Source organism: Oncorhynchus tshawytscha, linkage group LG08 (genome assembly GCF_018296145.1).
Source record: "Oncorhynchus tshawytscha isolate Ot180627B linkage group LG08, Otsh_v2.0, whole genome shotgun sequence".
In the NCBI taxonomy this organism is placed as follows: Eukaryota; Metazoa; Chordata; class Actinopteri; order Salmoniformes; family Salmonidae; genus Oncorhynchus; species Oncorhynchus tshawytscha.
Window position 1 is genome coordinate 16970282 of NC_056436.1, and position 22440 is coordinate 16992721.

Consider the following 22440-nt stretch of genomic DNA (forward strand, 5'->3'; position numbering starts at 1 on the left):
ACAGTGTTATAAACCATGGTCTGACAATAGAAGAGGCTGGTCGGAGAGTACAGCCTAATGTAAACAGGTCCACAGTGTTATAAACCATGGTCTGACAATGGAAGAGGCTGGTAGGAGAGTACAGCCTTAAACAGGTCCACAGTGTTATAAACCATGGTCTGACAATGGAAGAGGCTGGTCGGAGAGTACAGCCTAATGTAAACAGGTCCACAGTGTTATAAACCATGGTCTGACAATGGAAGAGGCTGGTAGGAGAGTACAGCCTAATGTAAACAGGTCCACAGTGTTATAAACCATGGTCTGACAATAGAAGAGGCTGGTAGGAGAGTACAGCCTAATGTAAACAGGTCCACAGTGTTATAAACCATGGTCTTACAATGGAAGAGGCTGGTAGGAGAGTACAGCCTAATGTAAACAGGTCCACAGTGTTATAAACCATGGTCTGACAATGGAAGAGGCTGGTAGGAGAGTACAGCCTAATGTAAACAGGTCCACAGTGTTATAAACCATGGTCTGACAATAGAAGAGGCTGGTAGGAGTTATAAACCATGGTCTGTACAGCCTAATGTAAACAGGTCCACAGTGTTATAAACCATGGTCTGACAATGGAAGAGGCTGGTAGGAGAGTACAGCCTTAATGTAAACAGGTCCACAGTGTTATAAACCATGGTCTGACAATGGAAGAGGCTGGTAGGAGAGTACAGCCTAATGTAAACAGGTCCACAGTGTTATAAACCATGGTCTGACAATGGAAGAGGCTGGTCGGAGAGGAGAGTACAACCCTAATGTAAACAGGTCCACAGTGTTATAAACCATGGTCTGACAATGGAAGAGGCTGGTAGGAGAGTACAGCCTAATGTAAACAGGTCCACAGTGTTATAAACCATGGTCTGACAATGGAAGAGGCTGGTAGGAGAGTACAGCCTAATGTAAACAGGTCCACAGTGTTATAAACCATGGTCTGACAATGGAAGAGGCTGGTAGGAGAGTACAGCCTAATGTAAACAGGTCCACAGTGTTATAAACCATGGTCTGACAATGGAAGAGGCTGGTAGGAGAGTACAGCCTAATGTAAACAGGTCCACAGTGTTATAAACCATGGTCTGACAATGGAAGAGGCTGGTAGGAGAGTACAGCCTAATGTAAACAGGTCCACAGTGTTATAAACCATGGTCTGACAATGGAAGAGGCTGGTAGGAGAGTACAGCCTAATGTAAACAGGTCCACAGTGTTATAAACCATGGTCTGACAATGGAAGAGGCTGGTAGGAGAGTACAGCCTGTAAACAGGTCCACAGTGTTATAAACCATGGTCCAACAGTGTTATAAACCAGTGTTATGGTCTGACAATGGAAGAGGCTGGTAGGAGAGTACAGCCTAATGTAAACAGGTCCACAGTGTTATAAACCATGGTCTGACAATGGAAGAGGCTGGTCGGAGAGTACAGCCTAATGTAAACAGGTCCACAGTGTTATAAACCATGGTCTGACAATGGAAGAGGCTGGTCGGAGAGTACAGCCTAATGTAAACAGGTCCACAGTGTTATAAACCATGGTCTGACAATGGAAGAGGCTGGTAGGAGAGTACAGCCTAATGTAAACAGGTCCACAGTGTTATAAACCATGGTCTGACAATGGAAGAGGCTGGTAGGAGAGTACAGCCTAATGTAAACAGGTCCACAGTGTTATAAACCATGGTCTGACAATGGAAGAGGCTGGTCGGAGAGTACAGCCTAATGTAAACAGGTCCACAGTGTTATAAACCATGGTCTGACAATGGAAGAGGCTGGTAGGAGAGTACAGCCTAATGTAAACAGGTCCACAGTGTTATAAACCATGGTCTGACAATGGAAGAGGCTGGTAGGAGAGTACAGCCTAATGTAAACAGGTCCACAGTGTTATAAACCATGGTCTGACAATGGAAGAGGCTGGTCGGAGAGTACAGTAAACAGGTCCACAGTGTTATAAACCATGGTCTGACAATGGAAGAGGCTGGTAGGAGAGTACAGCCTAATGTAAACAGGTCCACAGTGTTATAAACCATGGTCTGACAATGGAAGAGGCTGGTAGGAGAGTACAGCCTAATGTAAACAGGTCCACAGTGTTATAAACCATGGTCTGACAATGGAAGAGGCTGGTAGGAGAGTACAGCCTAATGTTATAAACAGGTCCACAGTGTTATAAACCATGGTCTGACAATGGAAGAGGCTGGTAGGAGAGTACAGCCTAATGTAAACAGGTCCACAGTGTTATAAACCATGGTCTGACAATGGAAGAGGCTGGTAGGAGAGTACAGCCTAATGTAAAAACAGTGTTATAAACCATGGTCCAATGGAAGAGGCTGGTAGGAGAGTTATAAAAACCATGGTCTGACAATGGAAGAGGCTGGTAGGAGAGTACAGCCTAATGTAAACAGGTCCACAGTGTTATAAACCATGGTCTGACAATGGAAGAGGCTGGTAGGAGAGTACAGCCTAATGTAAACAGGTCCACAGTGTTATAAACCATGGTCTGACAATAGAAGAGGCTGGTAGGAGAGTACAGCCTAATGTAAACAGGTCCACAGTGTTATAAACCATGGTCTGACAATGGAAGAGGCTGGTCGGAGAGTACAGCCTTAAACAGGTCCACAGTGTTATAAACCATGGTCTGACAATGGAAGAGGCTGGTAGGAGAGTACAGCCTAATGTAAACAGGTCCACAGTGTTATAAACCATGGTCTGACAATGGAAGAGGCTGGTCGGAGAGTACAGCCTAATGTAAACAGGTCCACAGTGTTATAAACCATGGTCTGACAATGGAAGAGGCTGGTCGGAGAGTACAGCCTAATGTAAACAGGTCCACAGTGTTATAAACCATGGTCTGACAATGGAAGAGGCTGGTAGGAGAGTACAGCCTAATGTAAACAGGTCCACAGTGTTATAAACCATGGTCTGACAATGGAAGAGGCTGGTAGAGAGTACAGTACAGTCCCAGTGTTATAAAATGGTCTGACAATAAACAGGTCCACAGTGTTATAAACCATGGTCTGACAATGGAAGAGGCTGGTCGGAGAGTACAGCCTAATGTAAACAGGTCCACAGTGTTATAAACCATGGTCTGACAATGGAAGAGGCTGGTAGGAGAGTACAGCCTAATGTAAACAGGTCCACAGTGTTATAAACCATGGTCTGACAATGGAAGAGGCTGGTAGGAGAGTACAGCCTAATGTAAACAGGTCCACAGTGTTATAAACCATGGTCTGACAATGGAAGAGGCTGGTAGGAGAGTACAGCCTAATGTAAACAGGTCCACAGTGTTATAAACCATGGTCTGACAATGGAAGAGGCTGGTAGGAGAGTACAGCCTAATGTAAACAGGTCCACAGTGTTATAAACCATGGTCTGACAATGGAAGAGGCTGGTCGGAGAGTACAGCCTAATGTAAACAGGTCCACAGTGTTATAAACCATGGTCTGACAATGGAAGAGGCTGGTAGGAGAGTACAGCCTAATGTAAACAGGTCCACAGTGTTATAAACCATGGTCTGACAATGGAAGAGGCTGGTAGGAGAGTACAGCCTAATGTAAACAGGTCCACAGTGTTATAAACCATGGTCTGACAATGGAAGAGGCTGGTCGGAGAGTACAGCCTAATGTAAACAGGTCCACAGTGTTATAAACCATGGTCTGACAATGGAAGAGGCTGGTGGAAGAGGTCCACAGTGTTATAAACCATGGTCTGACAATGGAAGAGGCTGGTAGGAGAGTACAGCCTAATGTAAACAGGTCCACAGTGTTATAAACCATGGTCTGACAATGGAAGAGGCTGGTAGGAGAGTACAGCCTAATGTAAACAGGTCCACAGTGTTATAAACCATGGTCTGACAATGGAAGAGGCTGGTCGGAGAGTACAGCCTAATGTAAACAGGTCCACAGTGTTATAAACCATGGTCTGACAATGGAAGAGGCTGGTAGGAGAGTACAGCCTAATGTAAACAGGTCCACAGTGTTATAAACCATGGTCTGACAATAGAAGAGGCTGGTAGGAGAGTACAGCCTAATGTAAACAGGTCCACAGTGTTATAAACCATGGTCTGACAATGGAAGAGGCTGGTCGGAGAGTACAGCCTTAAACAGGTCCACAGTGGTATAAACCATGGTCTGACAATGGAAGAGGCTGGTAGGAGAGTACAGCCTAATGTAAACAGGTCCACAGTGTTATAAACCATGGTCTGACAATGGAAGAGGCTGGTAGGAGAGTACAGCCTAATGTAAACAGGTCCACAGTGTTATAAACCATGGTCTGACAATGGAAGAGGCTGGTAGGAGAGTACAGCCTAATGTAAACAGGTCCACAGTGTTATAAACCATGGTCTTACAATGGAAGAGGCTGGTAGGAGAGTACAGCCTAATGTAAACAGGTCCACAGTGTTATAAACCATGGTCTGACAATGGAAGAGGCTGGTAGGAGAGTACAGCCTAATGTAAACAGGTCCACAGTGTTATAAACCATGGTCTGACAATAGAAGAGGCTGGTAGGAGAGTACAGCCTAATGTAAACAGGTCCACAGTGTTATAAACCATGGTCTGACAATGGAAGAGGCTGGTAGGAGAGTACAGCCTAATGTAAACAGGTCCACAGTGTTATAAACCATGGTCTGACAATGGAAGAGGCTGGTAGGAGAGTACAGCCTAATGTAAACAGGTCCACAGTGTTATAAACCATGGTCTGACAATGGAAGAGGCTGGTCAGGAGAGTAAACAGTCCTAATGTAAACAGGTCCACAGTGTTATAAACCATGGTCTGACAATGGAAGAGGCTGGTAGGAGAGTACAGCCTAATGTAAACAGGTCCACAGTGTTATAAACCATGGTCTGACAATGGAAGAGGCTGGTAGGAGAGTACAGCCTAATGTAAACAGGTCCACAGTGTTATAAACCATGGTCTGACAATGGAAGAGGCTGGTCAGGAGAGTACAGCCTAATGTAAACAGGTCCACAGTGTTATAAACCATGGTCTTACAATGGAAGAGGCTGGTAGGAGAGTACAGCCTAATGTAAACAGGTCCACAGTGTTATAAACCATGGTCTTACAATAGAAGAGGCTGGTAGGAGAGTACAGCCTAATGTAAACAGGTCCACAGTGTTATAAACCATGGTCTTACAATGGAAGAGGCTGGTAGGAGAGTACAGCCTAATGTAAACAGGTCTACAGTGTTATAAACCATGGTCTGACAATAGAAGAGGCTGGTAGGAGAGTACAGCCTAATGTAAACAGGTCCACAGTGTTATAAACCATGGTCTTACAATGGAAGAGGCTGGTAGGAGAGTACAGCCTAATGTAAACAGGTCCACATTGTTATAAACCATGGTCTTACAATGGAAGAGGCTGGTCAGAGAGTACAGCCTAATGTAAACAGGTCCACAGTGTTATAAACCATGGTCTTACAATGGAAGAGGCTGGTAGGAGAGTACAGCCTAATGTAAACAGGTCCACAGTGTTATAAACCATGGTCTTACAATGGAAGAGGCTGGTCGGAGAGTACAGCCTAATGTAAACAGGTCCACAGTGTTATAAACCATGGTCTTACAATGGAAGAGGCTGGTAGGAGAGTACAGCCTAATGTAAACAGGTCCACAGTGTTATAAACCATGGTCTTACAATGGAAGAGGCTGGTCGGAGAGTACAGCCTAATGTAAACAGGTCCACAGTGTTATAAACCATGGTCTTACAATGGAAGAGGCTGGTCAGAGAGTACAGCCTTAAACAGGTCCACAGTGTTATAAACCATGGTCTTACAATGGAAGAGGCTGGTAGGAGAGTACAGCCTAATGTAAACAGGTCCACAGTGTTATAAACCATGGTCTTACAATGGAAGAGGCTGGTAGGAGAGTACAGCCTAATGTAAACAGGTCCACAGTGTTATAAACCATGGTCTTACAATGGAAGAGGCTGGTAGGAGAGTACAGCCTAATGTAAACAGGTCCACAGTGTTATAAACCATGGTCTTACAATGGAAGAGGCTGGTAGGAGAGTACAGCCTAATGTAAACAGGTCCACAGTGTTATAAACCATGGTCTTACAATGGAAGAGGCTGGTAGGAGAGTACAGCCTAATGTAAACAGGTCCACAGTGTTATAAACCATGGTCTTACAATGGAAGAGGCTGGTCAGAGAGTACAGCCTAATGTAAACAGGACAGTGTTATAAACCATGGTCTTACAATGGAAGAGGCTGGTAGGAGAGTACAGCCTAATGTAAACAGGTCCACAGTGTTATAAACCATGGTCTTACAATGGAAGAGGCTGGTAGGAGAGTACAGCCTAATGTAAACAGGTCCACAGTGTTATAAACCATGGTCTTACAATGGAAGAGGCTGGTAGGAGAGTACAGCCTAATGTAAACAGGTCCACAGTGTTATAAACCATGGTCTTACAATGGAAGAGGCTGGTAGGAGAGTACAGCCTAATGTAAACAGGTCCACAGTGTTATAAACCATGGTCTTACAATGGAAGAGGCTGGTAGGAGAGTACAGCCTAATGTAAACAGGTCCACAGTGTTATAAACCATGGTCTTACAATGGAAGAGGCTGGTAGGAGAGTACAGCCTAATGTAAACAGGTCCACAGTGTTATAAACCATGGTCTTACAATGGAAGAGGCTGGTAGGAGAGTACAGCCTAATGTAAACAGGTCCACAGTGTTATAAACCATGGTCTGACAATAGAAGAGGCTGGTAGGAGAGTACAGCCTAATGTAAACAGGTCCACAGTGTTATAAACCATGGTCTTACAATGGAAGAGGCTGGTAGGAGAGTACAGCCTAATGTAAACAGGTCCACAGTGTTATAAACCATGGTCTGACAATAGAAGAGGCTGGTAGGAGAGTACAGCCTAATGTAAACAGGTCCATATGTACTCGTTCTTTACTTTTGTTACAGTATTTCATTCAGAACAATACAGCAACTATTGTAAAGGTACATGCAAGTGAAAATCACAATGTACTGTAAGATACATGGGGAATATACAGTAATACAGTAATACAGTAATGCAGCACAATTTGAATACAATATACTCTGTACAATATATCTGTAACATGATCTATTTGTGAATTCTACATGTCATATATAGGACTGCACAACGACCTCTACATGTCATATATAGGACTGCACAACGACCTCTACATGTCATATATAGGACTGCACAACGACCTCTACATGTCATATATAGGACTGCACAACGACTCTACATGTCATATATGGACTGCACAACGACCTCTACATGTCATATATAGGACTGCACAACGACCTCATGCTGGTGGCAGAGCAGGTCTACATGTCATATATAGGACTGCACAACGACCTCTACATGTCATATATAGGACTGCACAACGACCTCATGCTGGTGGCAGAGCAGCTCTACATGTCATATATAGGAGGACTGCACTGGTGGCAGACAGCTCTACATGTCATATATAGGACTGCACAACGACCTCATGCTGGTGGCAGAGCAGCTCTACATGTCATATATAGGACTGCACAACGACCTCATGCTGGTGGCAGAGCAGCTCTACATGTCATATATAGGACTGAACAACGACCTCATGCTGGTGGCAGAGCAGCTCTACATGTCATATATAGGACTGCACAACGACCTCATGCTGGTGGCAGAGCAGCTCTACATGTCATATATAGGACTGCACAACGACCTCATGCTGGTGGCAGAGCAGCTCTACATGTCATATATAGGACTGTACAACGACCTCATGCTGGTGGCAGAGCAGCTCTACATGTCATATATAGGACTGCACAACGACCTCATGCTGGTGGCAGAGCAGCTCTACATGTCATATATAGGACTGACTGCATGTCAACGACCTCATGCTGATGGCAGAGCAGCTCTACATGTCATATATAGGACTGCACAACGACCTCTACATGTCATATATAGGACTGCACAACGACCTCATGCTGGTGGCAGAGCAGCTCTACATGTCATATATAGGACTGCACAACGACCTCTACATGTCATATATAGGACTGCACAACGACCTCATGCTGGTGGCAGAGCAGCTCTACATGTCATATATAGGACTGCACAACGACCTCTACATGTCATATATAGGACTGCACAACGACCTCTACATGTCATATATAGGACTGCACAACGACCTCATGCTGGTGGCAGAGCAGCTCTACATGTCATATATAGGACTGCACAACGACCTCTACATGTCATATATAGGACTGCACAACGACCTCATGCTGATGGCAGAGCAGCTCTACATGTCATATATAGGACTGCACAACGACCTCTACATGTCATATATAGGACTGCACAACGACCTCATGCTGATGGCAGAGCAGCTCTACATGTCATATATAGGACTGCACAACTGGTGGACCTCTACATGTCATATATAGGACTGCACAACGACCTCATGCTGGTGGCAGAGCAGCTCTACATGTCATATATAGGACTGCACAACGACCTCTACATGTCATATATAGGACTGCACAACGACCTCATGCTGATGGCAGAGCAGCTCTACATGTCATATATAGGACTGCACAACGACCTCTACATGTCATATATAGGACTGCACAACGACCTCATGCTGACCTCTACATGTCATATATAGGACTGCACAACGACCTCTACATGTCATATATAGGACTGCACAACGACCTCATGCTGGTGGCAGAGCAGCTCTACATGTCATATATAGGACTGCACAACGACCTCTACATGTCATATATAGGACTGCACAACGACCTCATGCTGATGGCAGAGCAGCTCTACATGTCATATATAGGACTGCACAACGACCTCTACATGTCATATATAGGACTGCACAACGACCTCATGCTGGTGGCAGAGCAGCTCTACATGTCATATATAGGACTGCATGCTGGTGGCAGAGCCTCTACATGTCATATATAGGACTGCACAACGACCTCATGCTGATGGCAGAGCAGCTCTACATGTCATATATAGGACTGCACAACGACCTCATGCTGGTGGCAGAGCAGCTCTACATGTCATATATAGGACTGCACACCTCATGCTTGTGGCAGACCTCTACATGTCATATATAGGACTGCACAACGACCTCATGCTGATGGCAGAGCAGCTCTACATGTCATATATAGGACTGCACAACGACCTCATGCTGGTGGCAGAGCAGCTCTACATGTCATATATAGGACTGCACAACGACCTCATGCTGGTGGCAGAGCAGCTCTACATGTCATATATAGGACTGCACAACGACCTCATGCTGATGGCAGAGCAGCTCTACATGTCATATATAGGACTGCACAACGACCTCATGCTGATGGCAGAGCAGCTCTACATGTCATATATAGGACTGCACAACGACCTCATGCTGGTGGCAGAGCAGCTCTACATGTCATATATAGGACTGCACAACGACCTCATGCTGATGGCAGAGCAGCTCTACATGTCATATATAGGACTGCACAACGACCTCATGCTGATGGCAGAGCAGCTCTACATGTCATATATAGGACTGCACAACGACCTCATGCAACAATTTGGCAGAGCAGCTCTACATGTCATATATAGGACTCTTCACAAATTTCTGCTCAGCATTTCCAGAGACAGAGTTTTTTCTACATGTCATGATATAAAAGGACTGCACAAGGTGACCTCATGCTGATGGCAGAGCAGCTCTACATGTCATATATAGGACTGCACAACGACCTCATGCTGATGGCAGAGCAACAGTATTCAGCCATCAGCAAGAACAATGAATTTGCAACATGGTCATGGCCAACAATTTCAACCTGCTAAAAGAGATTCAACGTGCAATCATAAATGAGAACAATATCTTCACAAATTTCTGTCAGCATTTCCACTATAGACAGAGTTTTTTTTAAATTTTATCGAATGACTATAAAACAACTTTACAAGGTGCCATTTGAGAGGAATAGTGACAGAATGAAGCAGCTGTGGTACCAGTATATCCAGGTAGGAGCTGTGGTACCAGTATATCCATGTAGGAGCTGTGGTACCAGTATGTCCAGGTAGGAGCTGTGGTACCAGTATGTCCAGGTAGGAGCTGTGGTACCAGTATGTCCAGGTAGGAGCTGTGGTACCAGTATATCCAGGTAGGAGCTGTGGTACCAGCATATCCAGGTAGGAGCTGTGGTACCAGTATGTCCAGGTAGGAGCTGTGGTACCAGTATATCCAGGTAGGAGCTGTGGTACCAGTATATCCAGGTAGGAGCTGTGGTACCAGTATGTCCAGGTAGGAGCTGTGGTACCAGTATGTCCAGGTAGGAGCTGTGGTACCAGTATATCCAGGTATCCAGGAGCTGTGGTACCAGTATATCCAGGTAGGAGCTGTGGTACCAGTATGTCCAGGTAGGAGCTGTGGTACCAGTATGTCCAGGTAGGAGCTGTGGTACCAGTATATCCAGGTAGGAGCTGTGGTACCAGTACATCCAGGTAGGAGCTGTGGTACCAGTATGTCCAGGTAGGAGCTGTGGTACCAGTATGTCCAGGTAGGAGCTGTGGTACCAGTATGTCCAGGTAGGAGCTGTGGTACCAGTATGTCCAGGTAGGAGCTGTGGTACCAGCACATCCAGGTAGGAGCTGTGGTACCAGTATGTCCAGGTAGGAACTGTGGTACCAGTATGTCCAGGTAGGAGCTGTGGTACCAGTATGTCCAGGTTGGAGCTGTGGTACCAGTATGTCCTGGTAGGAGCTGTGGTACCAGTATGTCCAGGTAGGAGCTGTGGTACCAGTATGTCCAGGTAGAGACTTGTGGTACCAGCACATCCAGGTAGGAGCTGTGGTACCAGCATTTCCAGGTAGGAGCTGTGGTATAGGTATGTCCAGGTAGGAACTGTGGTACCAGTGTGTCCAGGTAGGAGCTGTGGTACCAGTATGTCCAGGTTAACCATTGGTGTGCACATGGTATATTGTACAGGGAGTTTTACTGTACTACAATGAGGCCTGTATATACTTCTTGAAGTTGTAGATACACATATGAACAGAAAACATTTCTACTTTTCTAAACTGTCTGATTGTAGAATAGGATATGTAAAACTAACTTTATATTTTCTGTGTTACTATATAGAGAATAATGGAGCTGGAAGGACATGACATTATCCACATTCTTGTTTTTGTGGACGAGGCTGGGTTCAATCTGGCCAAAGGCAGGAGGCGTGGCAGCAATCTCATTGGACACCGAGCCACGACTGTCACACCAGGCCAACATGGGGGCAATATTACAATGTGTGCTGACATTTCTGAGAATGCTGTGAGCACACATTCCTCACATTGGGCCCTATAACACCTAACTTCTCCTGGCCTTCCTAAATACACTTTACAGAGACCTAATATCAGAACACCAAAGAGGTTTAGTTAGACCAGATTTGCCAAATGATGTAATTGTGTGGGATAATGTCAGCTTCCACCAAACCAACATTGTCAGGGAATGGTTTGCTGCACAGAATTACAATGGAGTTGTTCCACCATCCTCCCCATTCCTGAATCCAATAGAAGAGGTTTGTTCAGCATGGAGGTGGAAAGTATAGGACTATCGGGCACAAGATCAGAAGTCTCTGTTAGATGCCATGAATGCTGCTTGTGAGGACATCACAGGCGATCACTGCAGGGGATCGTTGCTCCACGCAAGGTGCATCTCAAGGGAAAACATCAGATGTGATGTTGAGGAAAATCTCTGGCCAGACCAACAAGAGTGACAGGATGCCCACCAAGAAGATGGGAACTTGTAGTGTTACATACTTGGAGGAGGTACGTAATTATTTTTTGTTACAGAACTTCCGCAGGGTTTTTCATTGCTGTGGTTTTGTAGGTATTTTGTGTCATGGGGATGTCATTTTGTGTCATGGGGATGTCATTTTGTGTCATGGGGATGTCATTTTGTGGCAAATTTTCTGTTCACTATATATGACTTTACATGTAAGAAATATGTATAAATGGACATGCAGATGTGAATTTTCTGTTTACATGTAACACATTGCTACAAAAATAAATGTACTGTATACATACAAATGTGCATATCCTTTTTCTGTGTACTACAGTATTGACTTTTCCCATTAAACTTTTACCTACTGTTGAAATCGGTATCTAAAAAGCTCAGTGTGATACCCAATAGCATTTGACTAGACAAACTGACCTTCTGGTATAGTTCAGTAAGCAGTCGGTGTCAACAAAGAAGTAGAACAAAACTGACATTTTTAAAACAAACATTTTGACCAGTACTGCTCACATGATGACAAAAAAACGTATCATTTTGGTGGCATTGGCCAATTTACTGTCACAATAACTAGGTCTTGAAGCATCAATTAAATGTTTTGAGTTATTACATTTTGCAGACATGTTGTGATGTCCCATGAAACAGTTGTAACAATTGCACTTACAGTTTAAGGACTGTTTCAAAAAACGAGCCAAAGCAATTGAGATAAATGTTAAATAAGTGTGTGGGTTTATATGAGTGTGTGTGTTGATAGCGTGAGTTTATTTAAGTGTGTGTGTTGATAGCGTGAGTTTATATGAGTGTGTGTGTTGATAGTGAGTTTATATGAGTGTGTGTTAGTATTCCAGGGTGTATTGGTATGAGCGGAATGTAGAATATCATGATGATAGGAGATAAGTCAAACTCAACAGCCCTGCTCAGATCAGGCACCCGCAGAGCCAGCCCGTCAGTCAGCTTAGACAGCCTCTGTAGGACCCCAAGAGGTGGACTGTACCAGTACTGTAGAACATCCAGCTCCCTTCTTCAACCCCTCTACATCCAACCAGCCAGCAGGGAGCAGATCCCTTCTTCAACCCCTCTACATCCAACCAGACAGCAGGGAGCAGATCCCTTCTTCAACCCCTCTACATCCAACCAGCCAGCGGGCAGCAGATCCCTTCTTCAACCCCTCTACATCCAACCAGCCAGCAGGGAGCAGATCCCTTCTTCAACCCCTCTACATCCAACCAGCCAGTAGGGAGCAGATCCCTTCTTCAACCCCTCTACATCCAACCAGCCAGCGGGCAGCAGATCCCTTCTTCAACCCCTCTACGTTCAACCAGCCAGCAGGGAGCAGATCCCTTCTTCAACCCCTCTACATCCAACCAGCCAGTAGGGAGCAGATCCCTTCTTCAACCCCTCTACATCCAACCAGCCAGCGGGCAGCAGATCCCTTCTTCAACCCCTCTACATCCAACCAGCCAGCAGGGAGCAGATCCCTTCTTCAACCCCTCTATATCCAACCAGCCAGTAGGGAGCAGATCCCTTCTTCAACCCCTCTACATCCAACCAGCCAGCAGGGAGCAGATCCCTTCTTCAACCCCTCTACATCCAACCAGCCAGCAGGGAGCAGATCCCTTCTTCAACCCCTCTACATCCAACCAGCCAGCGGGGAGCAGATTGAGTGACAGAGATCAGAGTCTGCAGTGCAGGAAATGTGCCACCAAGGATGCCTTCATATACCCAGGCATTTATGTATATCCTGAAGTTGATTTTAGAAGTGGTTTTGGTTGAAAAGATGGAATAAGTGTGATGGTATTGGATTAGTTTAATGCACATGGAAGGAAGAGTGAAATATGTTATTTTGTAAGTTTAATATCAGATGTTTTCTTTTCTATGTACTCATCAATTTCTACATTTCAGAAGTTCCATGACTTAAAAATGTGTGTGTGTGTGTGTGTGTGTGTGTGTGTGTGTGTGTGTGTGTGTGTGTGTGTGTGTGTGTGTGTGTGTGTGTGTGTGTGTGTGTGTGTGTGTGTGTGTGTGTGTGTGATCCTGTTGCATCCTGTTGCATAATGTGGTGAACATGCATCTTTCGGATGTATTTCAAATAAAGAGCGCAGAGACAGGCCAAGTGATGTCTGAATGTCATGTTTACTGTAACGAACCAATGGCATTGGACTCATCAGGCCTGAGAACGACGGAACGCTGTCCTCACCTCAGTGACATCACAGACAACACAGCCAATTGCAGCCTAAATAATCAGTTCATGTATTTAAATAAAGTGACATCACACACAGCATAACATCCCTACTCAAAGCCCCCAGCCCTCCCCCTGTATGTCCAGACCCGGACCACTTCCCTTTGTATTCTAACATTATTACATATAAAAAATTACAGATTTCTTTATCCCAACCCTGTGTTATTATTTAAATACAAACATAAAAAAAATCTAAAATGAAATAGTAAAATGATTGAATGTCAAACCTAAAGAGTGGAAAGCAGCAAAGCACTTTGTATTTTTATTTCCTAATTCAGGACCGGCGTACTAACGTCAACTCAGTCTCTCATGTAGAGGGACTACTGGCCTAGCCCAATACACCTGCACCTTTGAAGGAAAACAAAATGAATATACCCACAGACTGGGCAGTGTTCCATGAATATGTCTATACACAAAGTGAACACCATCAACCGCCTAGCTTAGCCTTGCTCTGCTTGGTGTTCTGTCTACGGTGCCCAGGGGCGGACAAACAGTGCAGCCAACACGGAATAGCTCTTAGCACATATCAAAGCACCAATGTTTTAAGGGAAACATAAAATCGTAAAAAGAAGATAAAACACAGATATGGGTGTTCTGTGCTGCTAAACAGTTGGAGGACAGTTCTGTACATCTAAGTGAGCAGCTTTCATATAAACACCCTGGTTCTGACTGATTGATAGTTGTCCATATGATTGTGGTCAGGTACGGTAGCTACTAACTGCCTGTAATTGTAGCTTCTGGTTTGAGGCGAATGCAGCTAGTAGCTTTGATTGTATCCAGCCAGCCTCGGCTGCTCTGTGTACACTACATGGTTCTGTGAGACGATGTCTAACTAAGGTATCCAGATATATAATCTCCTTGCACCTCATAAGAGACTTTACCATTTTTTCTCCAATGTGTGTATCTTTTTCTACACACTCTATCCATGTCCTTTCTCTGACTGGTGGCCAGACCTGTCTGCCTGCGTCTCTACCACATCATGCTTGTATATGTTCTCCATTCTTCTCATGCTGTGAAGTCTATGGGTTGGCAGGTCAGGTTCCCGTACAACTGACACACAGGTCACCAAAGGTCAAGGGTCAAAGGGCAGCTAGATGACCCTAAAGAGAGATGGTCACTGCCAGTGCCAGTTAGAACACATAGAAATGTTCAAATCTAAATAAGAAAACTAAAGATATGTACAACCAACAGAATAGTAAACAAAAACATCTCCTTGTGTATTTTTGTTGCTAAAAGGTCAAACAAACTTTTTATTTCCCTTCTGTACAATAAGGTTCATGTCAACAATGCAAATTCATCATGGGTTTTTTGCACTATTTTATCCTGCCAAATTAAATCAAATAAATGGTGGCAGCCTGTGAGTTTTATCTTGAAGTTGCAATGTTGTCCCCCTCCCCCAAATAAGATAATGACATACGGGTACTTAAAGTACCCTTTTCAGAAGGATGCACATACAGGTTCAAAAAGACAAGCTTCTGTAGAAAGACAACAAGTGCCTACACATGTATTTCAAACCAGCCATGAAGAGCATCCATTCCAGAAGCAGAACATAGATACATGTCAGTATTTTACTGCAAAGCAATAACAATGTTCCATAGTTTCTACGAGGGGAAATTCAGACATGATGCAGCTTCCCCCCACCCCATCCAAGTTGGTTACCAGTTCACTTTTTATTTCATTTATTTTCATTTTATTACACCAAGGCAGCAAAAGGAGAAGTTACTAAAACTGAAGACTTATACAGTTACAGTGACAAAAACATTTTTAAAAGACCCACCATTTAAATTGGACTCCAAAATAAAAATAAAGAAACAATAACTTTTTTTATATTTTTGTAAAATGCCCAGGCATTCTCCAATATTACAAATACTGGTATACTTTTACAGTAAACAAGAAAAATGTCATATATATTCATATATATTCATATATATATATATACTAAAATCCCGTCACCAAAAAAACAATATACACATCGCCACCATGGCATTCAGAGAAACTGTATAAGCAAACTTGAAGAAAAGAAATACTGGCTTAAAACACACATACACACAAATATTATTTTACCCTTGTACTTGTTTCAATACTGTAAACGTATTTTAAGACAGAGTGCACTAAATTCTTTTTTTGTTTCTGCAGTTCCTGATTTTTAGTCCAGTCTCTTCCTTGACTATTGTGTGGCATAACAATCCACTCGGACCATGTTTCTAGGGATACAGTCTTGTCCTGATTTGAAGAATTTGATATATATCTATATAGGTTTATGCATTTCTATGTACATATGCATACATATATACAGACACAGACACATCATTGATGTGCTGGCTACTCCTAACCTAAATGGAGCTTTGTTTTATTTTTTAGAAGTAATATCTCTGATATTCTATTGGAATTTCATAAGCAAATTAGATACTAAGTTGACACATAAATTGAATACATTGTTTTCATTTTGTTCAAATCCTTTGCTTCACAAAAGTGTCGCATTTGTCTTGAAAGACGGTGAATAGGAAGATCAGTATTCAAGGCACACTCATGTCAAATTGAATGGCAGTACAAAAAGTGTCCCAATAAATTAATTTTCATTTTTATAGTGCCAGTATTGGGAAAGCCAAGCTTATAGCAACGCTAGCACTTCAATATCAGCTGATCCCAAACTATAGAACCCTTCACCCAGGCCGAGTAAATCCAGTCAAAGTCATTTCTTGCTCAGAAGCCGTATTTTCCATTTTCTTTTTCTTTTTGTGTGTAAAAAAATGATTGACAAATCATAGTACGGGTCAACTGCAAAGATATGTTTGTGTTTTTCTCTTCTTTTTTTCTCAATGACAGATTTTTAACTAAAAAAAAAACATTTTTGCGTGGATGTCAAAGGTCAACTTGAGGGGTTTGAACAGGGGGGTAGGACAGGGGTACATTATTCAAAATAACAAGGAGTGCTGATTTGGGCAAAGGTTGGTGCTTGCTGAAGACCGAAAAATCTTTCCTAAAAAGCTCACTCAGCTGTGCATTCTGTGTGTGTCAGAGTTGCTACTTCTTTCAGAATGCGTTCAACTACACATCACAGGGAGCCCTGAATGAGGAAAGAAAGAAAAAATTGTCTTACTGTTTGGGCACACGCTCAACAGACTTCTACAGACACAGTATGTATCTAGAACTGTGCAATTTACTGGTCTGCATATCACTAAGCAACTAACTGCCACTGGTTCTGTCTCGCAGCGGACAAGACCATTTTAACCAGAAGAAAAATACAACATCATAAACACTTTGACTATGGCACACTATACAATCAAACTTGTTACTATACAGGTATAAATTCATTTTGTCAAAATGTATAGATATTTATAGAAAAAATGCATAGGGCAGTGATATCATAAAACATCGTTACTGAATGTATGTAGAGTTAATAATAATATAGAATTACATTTTAAGGTACGTAATTCTCATCTGGTTAAAGAGGTGGTGACCGCTTTGGTAGTGACTACTACCACCACCCAGCCCCTTCCTAAACCACCACCCAGCCCCTTCCTAATCCACCACCCAGCCCCTTCCTAATCCACCACCCAGCCCATTCCTAAACCACCACCCAGACCCTTCCTAAACCACCACCCAGCCCCTTCCTAATCCACCACCCAGCCCCTTCCTAAACCACCACCCAGCCCCTTCCTAATCCACCACCCAGCCCCTTCCTAAACCACCACCCAGCCCCTTCCTAATCCACCACCCAGCCCCTTCCTAATCCACCACCCAGCCCCTTCCTAATCCACCACCCAGCCCCTTCCTAATCCACCACCCAGCCCCTTCCTAAACCACCACCCAGCCCCTTCCTAAACCACCACCCAGCCCCTTCCTAATCCACCACCCAGCCCCTTCCTAAACCACCACCCAGCCCCTTCCTAAACCACCACCCAGCCCCTTCCTAATCCACCACCCACCCCCTTCCTAATCCACCACCCAGCCCCTTCCTAAACCACTACCCAGCCCCTTCCTAAACCACCACCCAGCCCTTTCCTAATCCACCACCAGAGAAACATTAAATATGAATGGTGATCAAAACAGAGAAAGCAGAGTTTAAGGAGATACACCTTGCCTACAGAATGTGTCAATACCTGGCAGTTTGAAATGACTGAGTGAGACTGAGGGTGATGAGGCTGTCTGTAATGCTACTCTGTGCCCAGTGTCCGATAGGGAGTTTTTAATAGTGCTGGAAGTTGTGATAGTCAGCTGGCAGAGGAGTGAGACACAGTGTGCATCAGAGACGAGGGACAGGGAATTGGGAGGAGAGTGTAATATCTGCAATAATCTAAGGGCACGGGCGATTGTGTTAAACTCATCCGTGGAATGATAATGAAGGGGTGAATGACATCATGAAGAAGAGGGAAGAGACCCCTATAGCTCACCCTAAGATCTCCCTGCTCTCTCTGGCTATAAAGCTCCGCAGTTTAGCCCGACGGTTTAGCCATCCTACAACTGTGTGATAAAAGATAGAAAACATCAGTATGTGCATTGTTATAGCATTTCTGTTATGTTTAGTAGGATGGGTTAGGGTGAGTTTAGGAGGAGCTAGTTTAGATGCAGTGTGAGAACAGTATGAGGGGATTCTATAGAAATACACAATGTCTCTGTTTCTCTAGCGTTGTCTGTCAGGGGTGGGTACTAGGTACCAGTAAGCAGCTGCCTTTGTGTTCTTCTGCTTCGTCTTCTTCTTTATTTTTAATGGATGTATTTACTGGAGAAGAGGTGGGGTTTGTGAAACCTCCGGATCCTCTTTAGATTTACTGTCATAAATGACATTCAGTGCTACATATCCAATTAGATGAACATGTTAAAAGTCAGTTCATGCTACAATGCCAAAGGATTGTTGTCCGCGAATGTATATCCTATCATGTATAACAAATCAAAAATAGCTTCCTCAGTTATGCTTAAAACATTTTTTAAGATTAAAATCGGGCTTCTCTTCAGGAAATTACACGTGTAGTTTAAATATACAATTTTCTATAAGCAGTTTTTTTTCTGTCTGCTAAAAAGAAATCTCAGGATATCCTCTGGGTTTTTAAAAAATTAAATAAAATCCCAGCAATCAAAATAAAAAGTAAAACAAATTTAAAAATGACAAAATAAAATAGTACCTGTACATGCCAAAATATTACAAAATCCAATAAATACAGAAATTATTGCACAGTTAAAGGCTCCAAAAATGGTATCATTTAATTAATCCTCTGATCAACTGTTAAAAAGGATCTTTAGCCAAATGAGGCAGTTTAGACCGGCTTTAATTGGTGCTGTTAATATCTGTTTGTTTGTTTAATTGTTTTTCTCAGTTAGCAGTTTCTTAGGCAAAAACATAAAATTAACCCAAAATGCGATATTTAAGAAAAAGAGTACCCAGCTACCCCTTTTTGTATTTGTTTGTTTTTCAAGGTTGTGGCGAAAGAGGCAAAATAGGAAAATCTGGCTTAGCTTCTCTCGCTTCAATTTTGACCTCGTTGGTCATCAAATGTTCCCCGTGCCACTTTTTCATGTGTTTCTCGAGAGTGCTGTACACACTGAAGGGCATTTGGCAAATGTCACAGCGGTACACTTCCTTACCCATCTGTCCGTGGGTCTTCATGTGGCGGGTGAGCTTGGAGCTCTGGGCGCAGGCGTAGTTGCACAGCTCGCACTTGTAGGGCCTCTCTCCCGTGTGGCTGCGTCGGTGCACTGTCAGGTTGCTGCAGTTCTTGAACACCTTGCCGCAGTACTCGCAGGTGTCGCTCCGTCGGCTCTCCTTGGAGCCGGGCCGGCCGGATCCCATGCCCCCCAGGTGAGGGGTGCTACCCCCGCTGGCTGTGCCGCTGCGCCCCGACAGGCCGCCATCCAGGAGGTCCCCAGGAGGTGTGGAGAAGCGCAGGCTGCCGTTCTCAGATGAGTGCTCAGAGGATGTGCCGAAGGGAGATTGTCTGGAGTCGGTGAAGCCCAGGAAAGGGTCTTTGATGAAGTGTCGTGAGGCGGCATAACCCACCAGCCACTGAGAGTAGACGTTCTCAGAGGGGATGATTGGTGCCGGGGGCATGTCCAGATCCTTCTCAATCTTGATCCTCTTGTTGGAAGAGTTGGACAGGCTGGGGCTGGTGATGGGTGTGGGCTTGCGGGGGAAAAGGCTTGAGAAAGAATTGCCGGAGCCACAGTTCCTGCCGTTGACAGTGGGCCTTTGGTGATCCCTTTCCATTTGGTGGTGATGATGCTCCCTCTCCATCTCTCCCACCACAGAGTCCTCATCCCCAGTGTCCCGCTGCCCGTCAGACCCCTTCTTAGAGAAGGGCATCCGATTTTTACGATTGTCGACTATCAAGTTATTGTACTGCTGTATAGTGTTCAGGCCCACATTTTCCACCATCTTACCCAGGGAGAGAGAGTTCTTCTCGTCTGGCGGCGGCTTGGAGCCGTTTTCACGGTTACGGTAGAACTCCATGTTGTCCATGCTGAAGTTTGACTCTGGCCTGCTCTCGTTCTCCATCTCCTCTTCATCCTCTTCCTCTTCCTCCTCTTCACCCTCACCCCTGAAGTCTCCCTCTCTGTTCTTCATGCCTTCTCCAGTCACTTCGCTGGTGCCCGGCTCGGGGGAGCTTGTGGTGGAAAGCCCATCGTCAGACCTCCCTGTCATGGAGCCAGATTTGTGCATGTGTGTCTTCATGTGCCTCTTCAGCTTGCTGGCCTGGGAGCAGGCATGGTCACACAGCTGACACTTATAGGGCTTCTCCCCGGTGTGGCTCCGCCGGTGGACCACCAGGTTACTCTGGAACTTGAAGCTCTTCCCACAGAACTCACATGACTTGCTCTTGGCCTGCGTCTGGGGCGGGGTGGTGCTGTTGGGGGGCATGGGCGGCAGGCGCGGGGTGCTGAGAAAGGGTGACTTGGGGCTTGGCTGGAAGGGGTTGGGGTTGAGCAGGCGGTGCATAGGGTTGTTCCGGCTGGGCGAAAGAGGAGGTGTGGCCACGTTATTGCTCCCCGCCAGCTCCCTGAGCCGCCTGGAAAAGTCCATGGATTGGGCCTCGATGGCCATGGGCGTCAGCCGCATCACCCTCTCAAAGGCACTGGGGTGCTGGGAGATGAGCCCCATTTCCTCGGCACTAAGGCGTTCCAGCCGGTGTGGGTCCAGGTGGTGGCGGGGTGAGGGGCTGACGAAGGGCGGCGTGTTGGGGAGGCCTCCACGGTTCTCCATGAAGCCTGGTGGGGGCTCCCGGAGCAGGGGCCCAGTCATCCTCAACAGGTGGAAGGGGTTGTTCTCTCCCAGAAAGTTGGCGAGGGGGGACTGGGGGATGGAGTCCTGGCCCATGGGCGGTCCGGGGATGGTGATGCGGGGGGTAAGCGACGAACTGGAGGGGTTGGACTCCAGGTAGATGCGGATGCCATGGCTGTTCTGGGCGTGCTGCAGGAGGAACCAGGCACTGGGAAAGGGATGCTTACACGTGGTGCAGATGTAGCTCGAAGGCTCGTCCCTGCCTCCTGCAACACAGGAGAAACACATACAAGAAAGAAAATCATTAAAACATCTTCTTCAAAACAAAATATTTTTCAATGAATTCAATGACAGTAACTTCACATCTATCTGAGGAATAATATTGAGATTTTTAGTGGAGTGTTTAGTGGTATTCGGTAGTCAGTAAAAAATACAACAAGTTTGGTGTTTCTGTATGGTGAAGCTGGTGACTATGTTTGTATTTCTGCTACCATATTTCCTTACAATAAACCTATTTCTTACGTATGGGGAGTGAAATAACTGAAACACACCTGGATATCTGACAGCTGTGTTTTCAGGATTTAAAACTACCACTGATAAACATGGTTATCACCCGGTCATGTGTTGATTTATACAAGGAGGGGAACTTTGCAGAGAGAGGGCCATCAGAGGGCCATCAGAGGGCCATCAGAGGGCCATCAGACAGACTTTTGTTATCCATATTTGCCTAATACCTCCAGTAGCTGAAATAGTCTTTACACATCATGTTGTCACATAACAGGGACATATTTATCAGGCTTTTGACAAGTGCATTTCCATAGTCACTGTGGATTGGCCGATGCGGTGGGACCACTGTACACACCAGTTTAAGTGCTCTTTAATCTCTCCAATTTACAAATCTCAAAATGATTACACCATGCATGTGTCTTTTGGTGTGTGTGTTTTGGTGTGTGCGTGTGTGTGTGTGTGTGTGTGTGTGTGTGTGTGTGTGTGTGTGTGTGTGTGTGTGTGTGTGTGTGTGTGTGTGTGTGTGTGTGTGTGTGTGTGTGTGTGTGTGTGTGTGTGTGTGTATTTAAAATCCACAAAGCCCTCCAAGCAGAGGGACTTTAATAATCACAGAGACGGCAAAGTAATATGGCTCTATGCTGAGAAAGTACAACTTAAAGATTTAAGGAACTCACTTTCTTACAAATAAAGGCCTCGTGCCTCGAGGGAACAAATGAAAACAGAGAGGAAAGGGGAGAGTAAAATAAAGGCCTCG

The 22440-nt window shown here is 44.8% G+C and overlaps 1 protein-coding gene across 4 annotated transcripts in view; it reads right to left on the reverse strand.

Annotated features, from left to right (window-relative positions):
- Nucleotides 1–13841: 13841 nt before the first annotated feature.
- Nucleotides 13842–22440, reverse strand: part of LOC112229227 (B-cell lymphoma/leukemia 11B-like) — a 106820-nt gene continuing 98221 nt past the window's right edge. Inside the window, exons 3-5 of one of the 4 annotated variants that reach the window (XM_042325287.1) lie at nt 19550–21445; nt 18361–18430; nt 13842–17033 (exon numbers count right to left, since the gene is read on the reverse strand). In XM_042325287.1, the coding sequence (XP_042181221.1) occupies nt 17015–17033; nt 18361–18430; nt 19550–21445 (1985 nt within the window). In that variant the 3' untranslated portion in view covers nt 13842–17014. Of the gene's footprint in view, nt 17034–17923; nt 21446–22440 lie in introns of those variants that run through there. The other 3 variants (XR_006083867.1, XM_042325288.1, XM_042325286.1) reach the window with 3 other exon arrangements.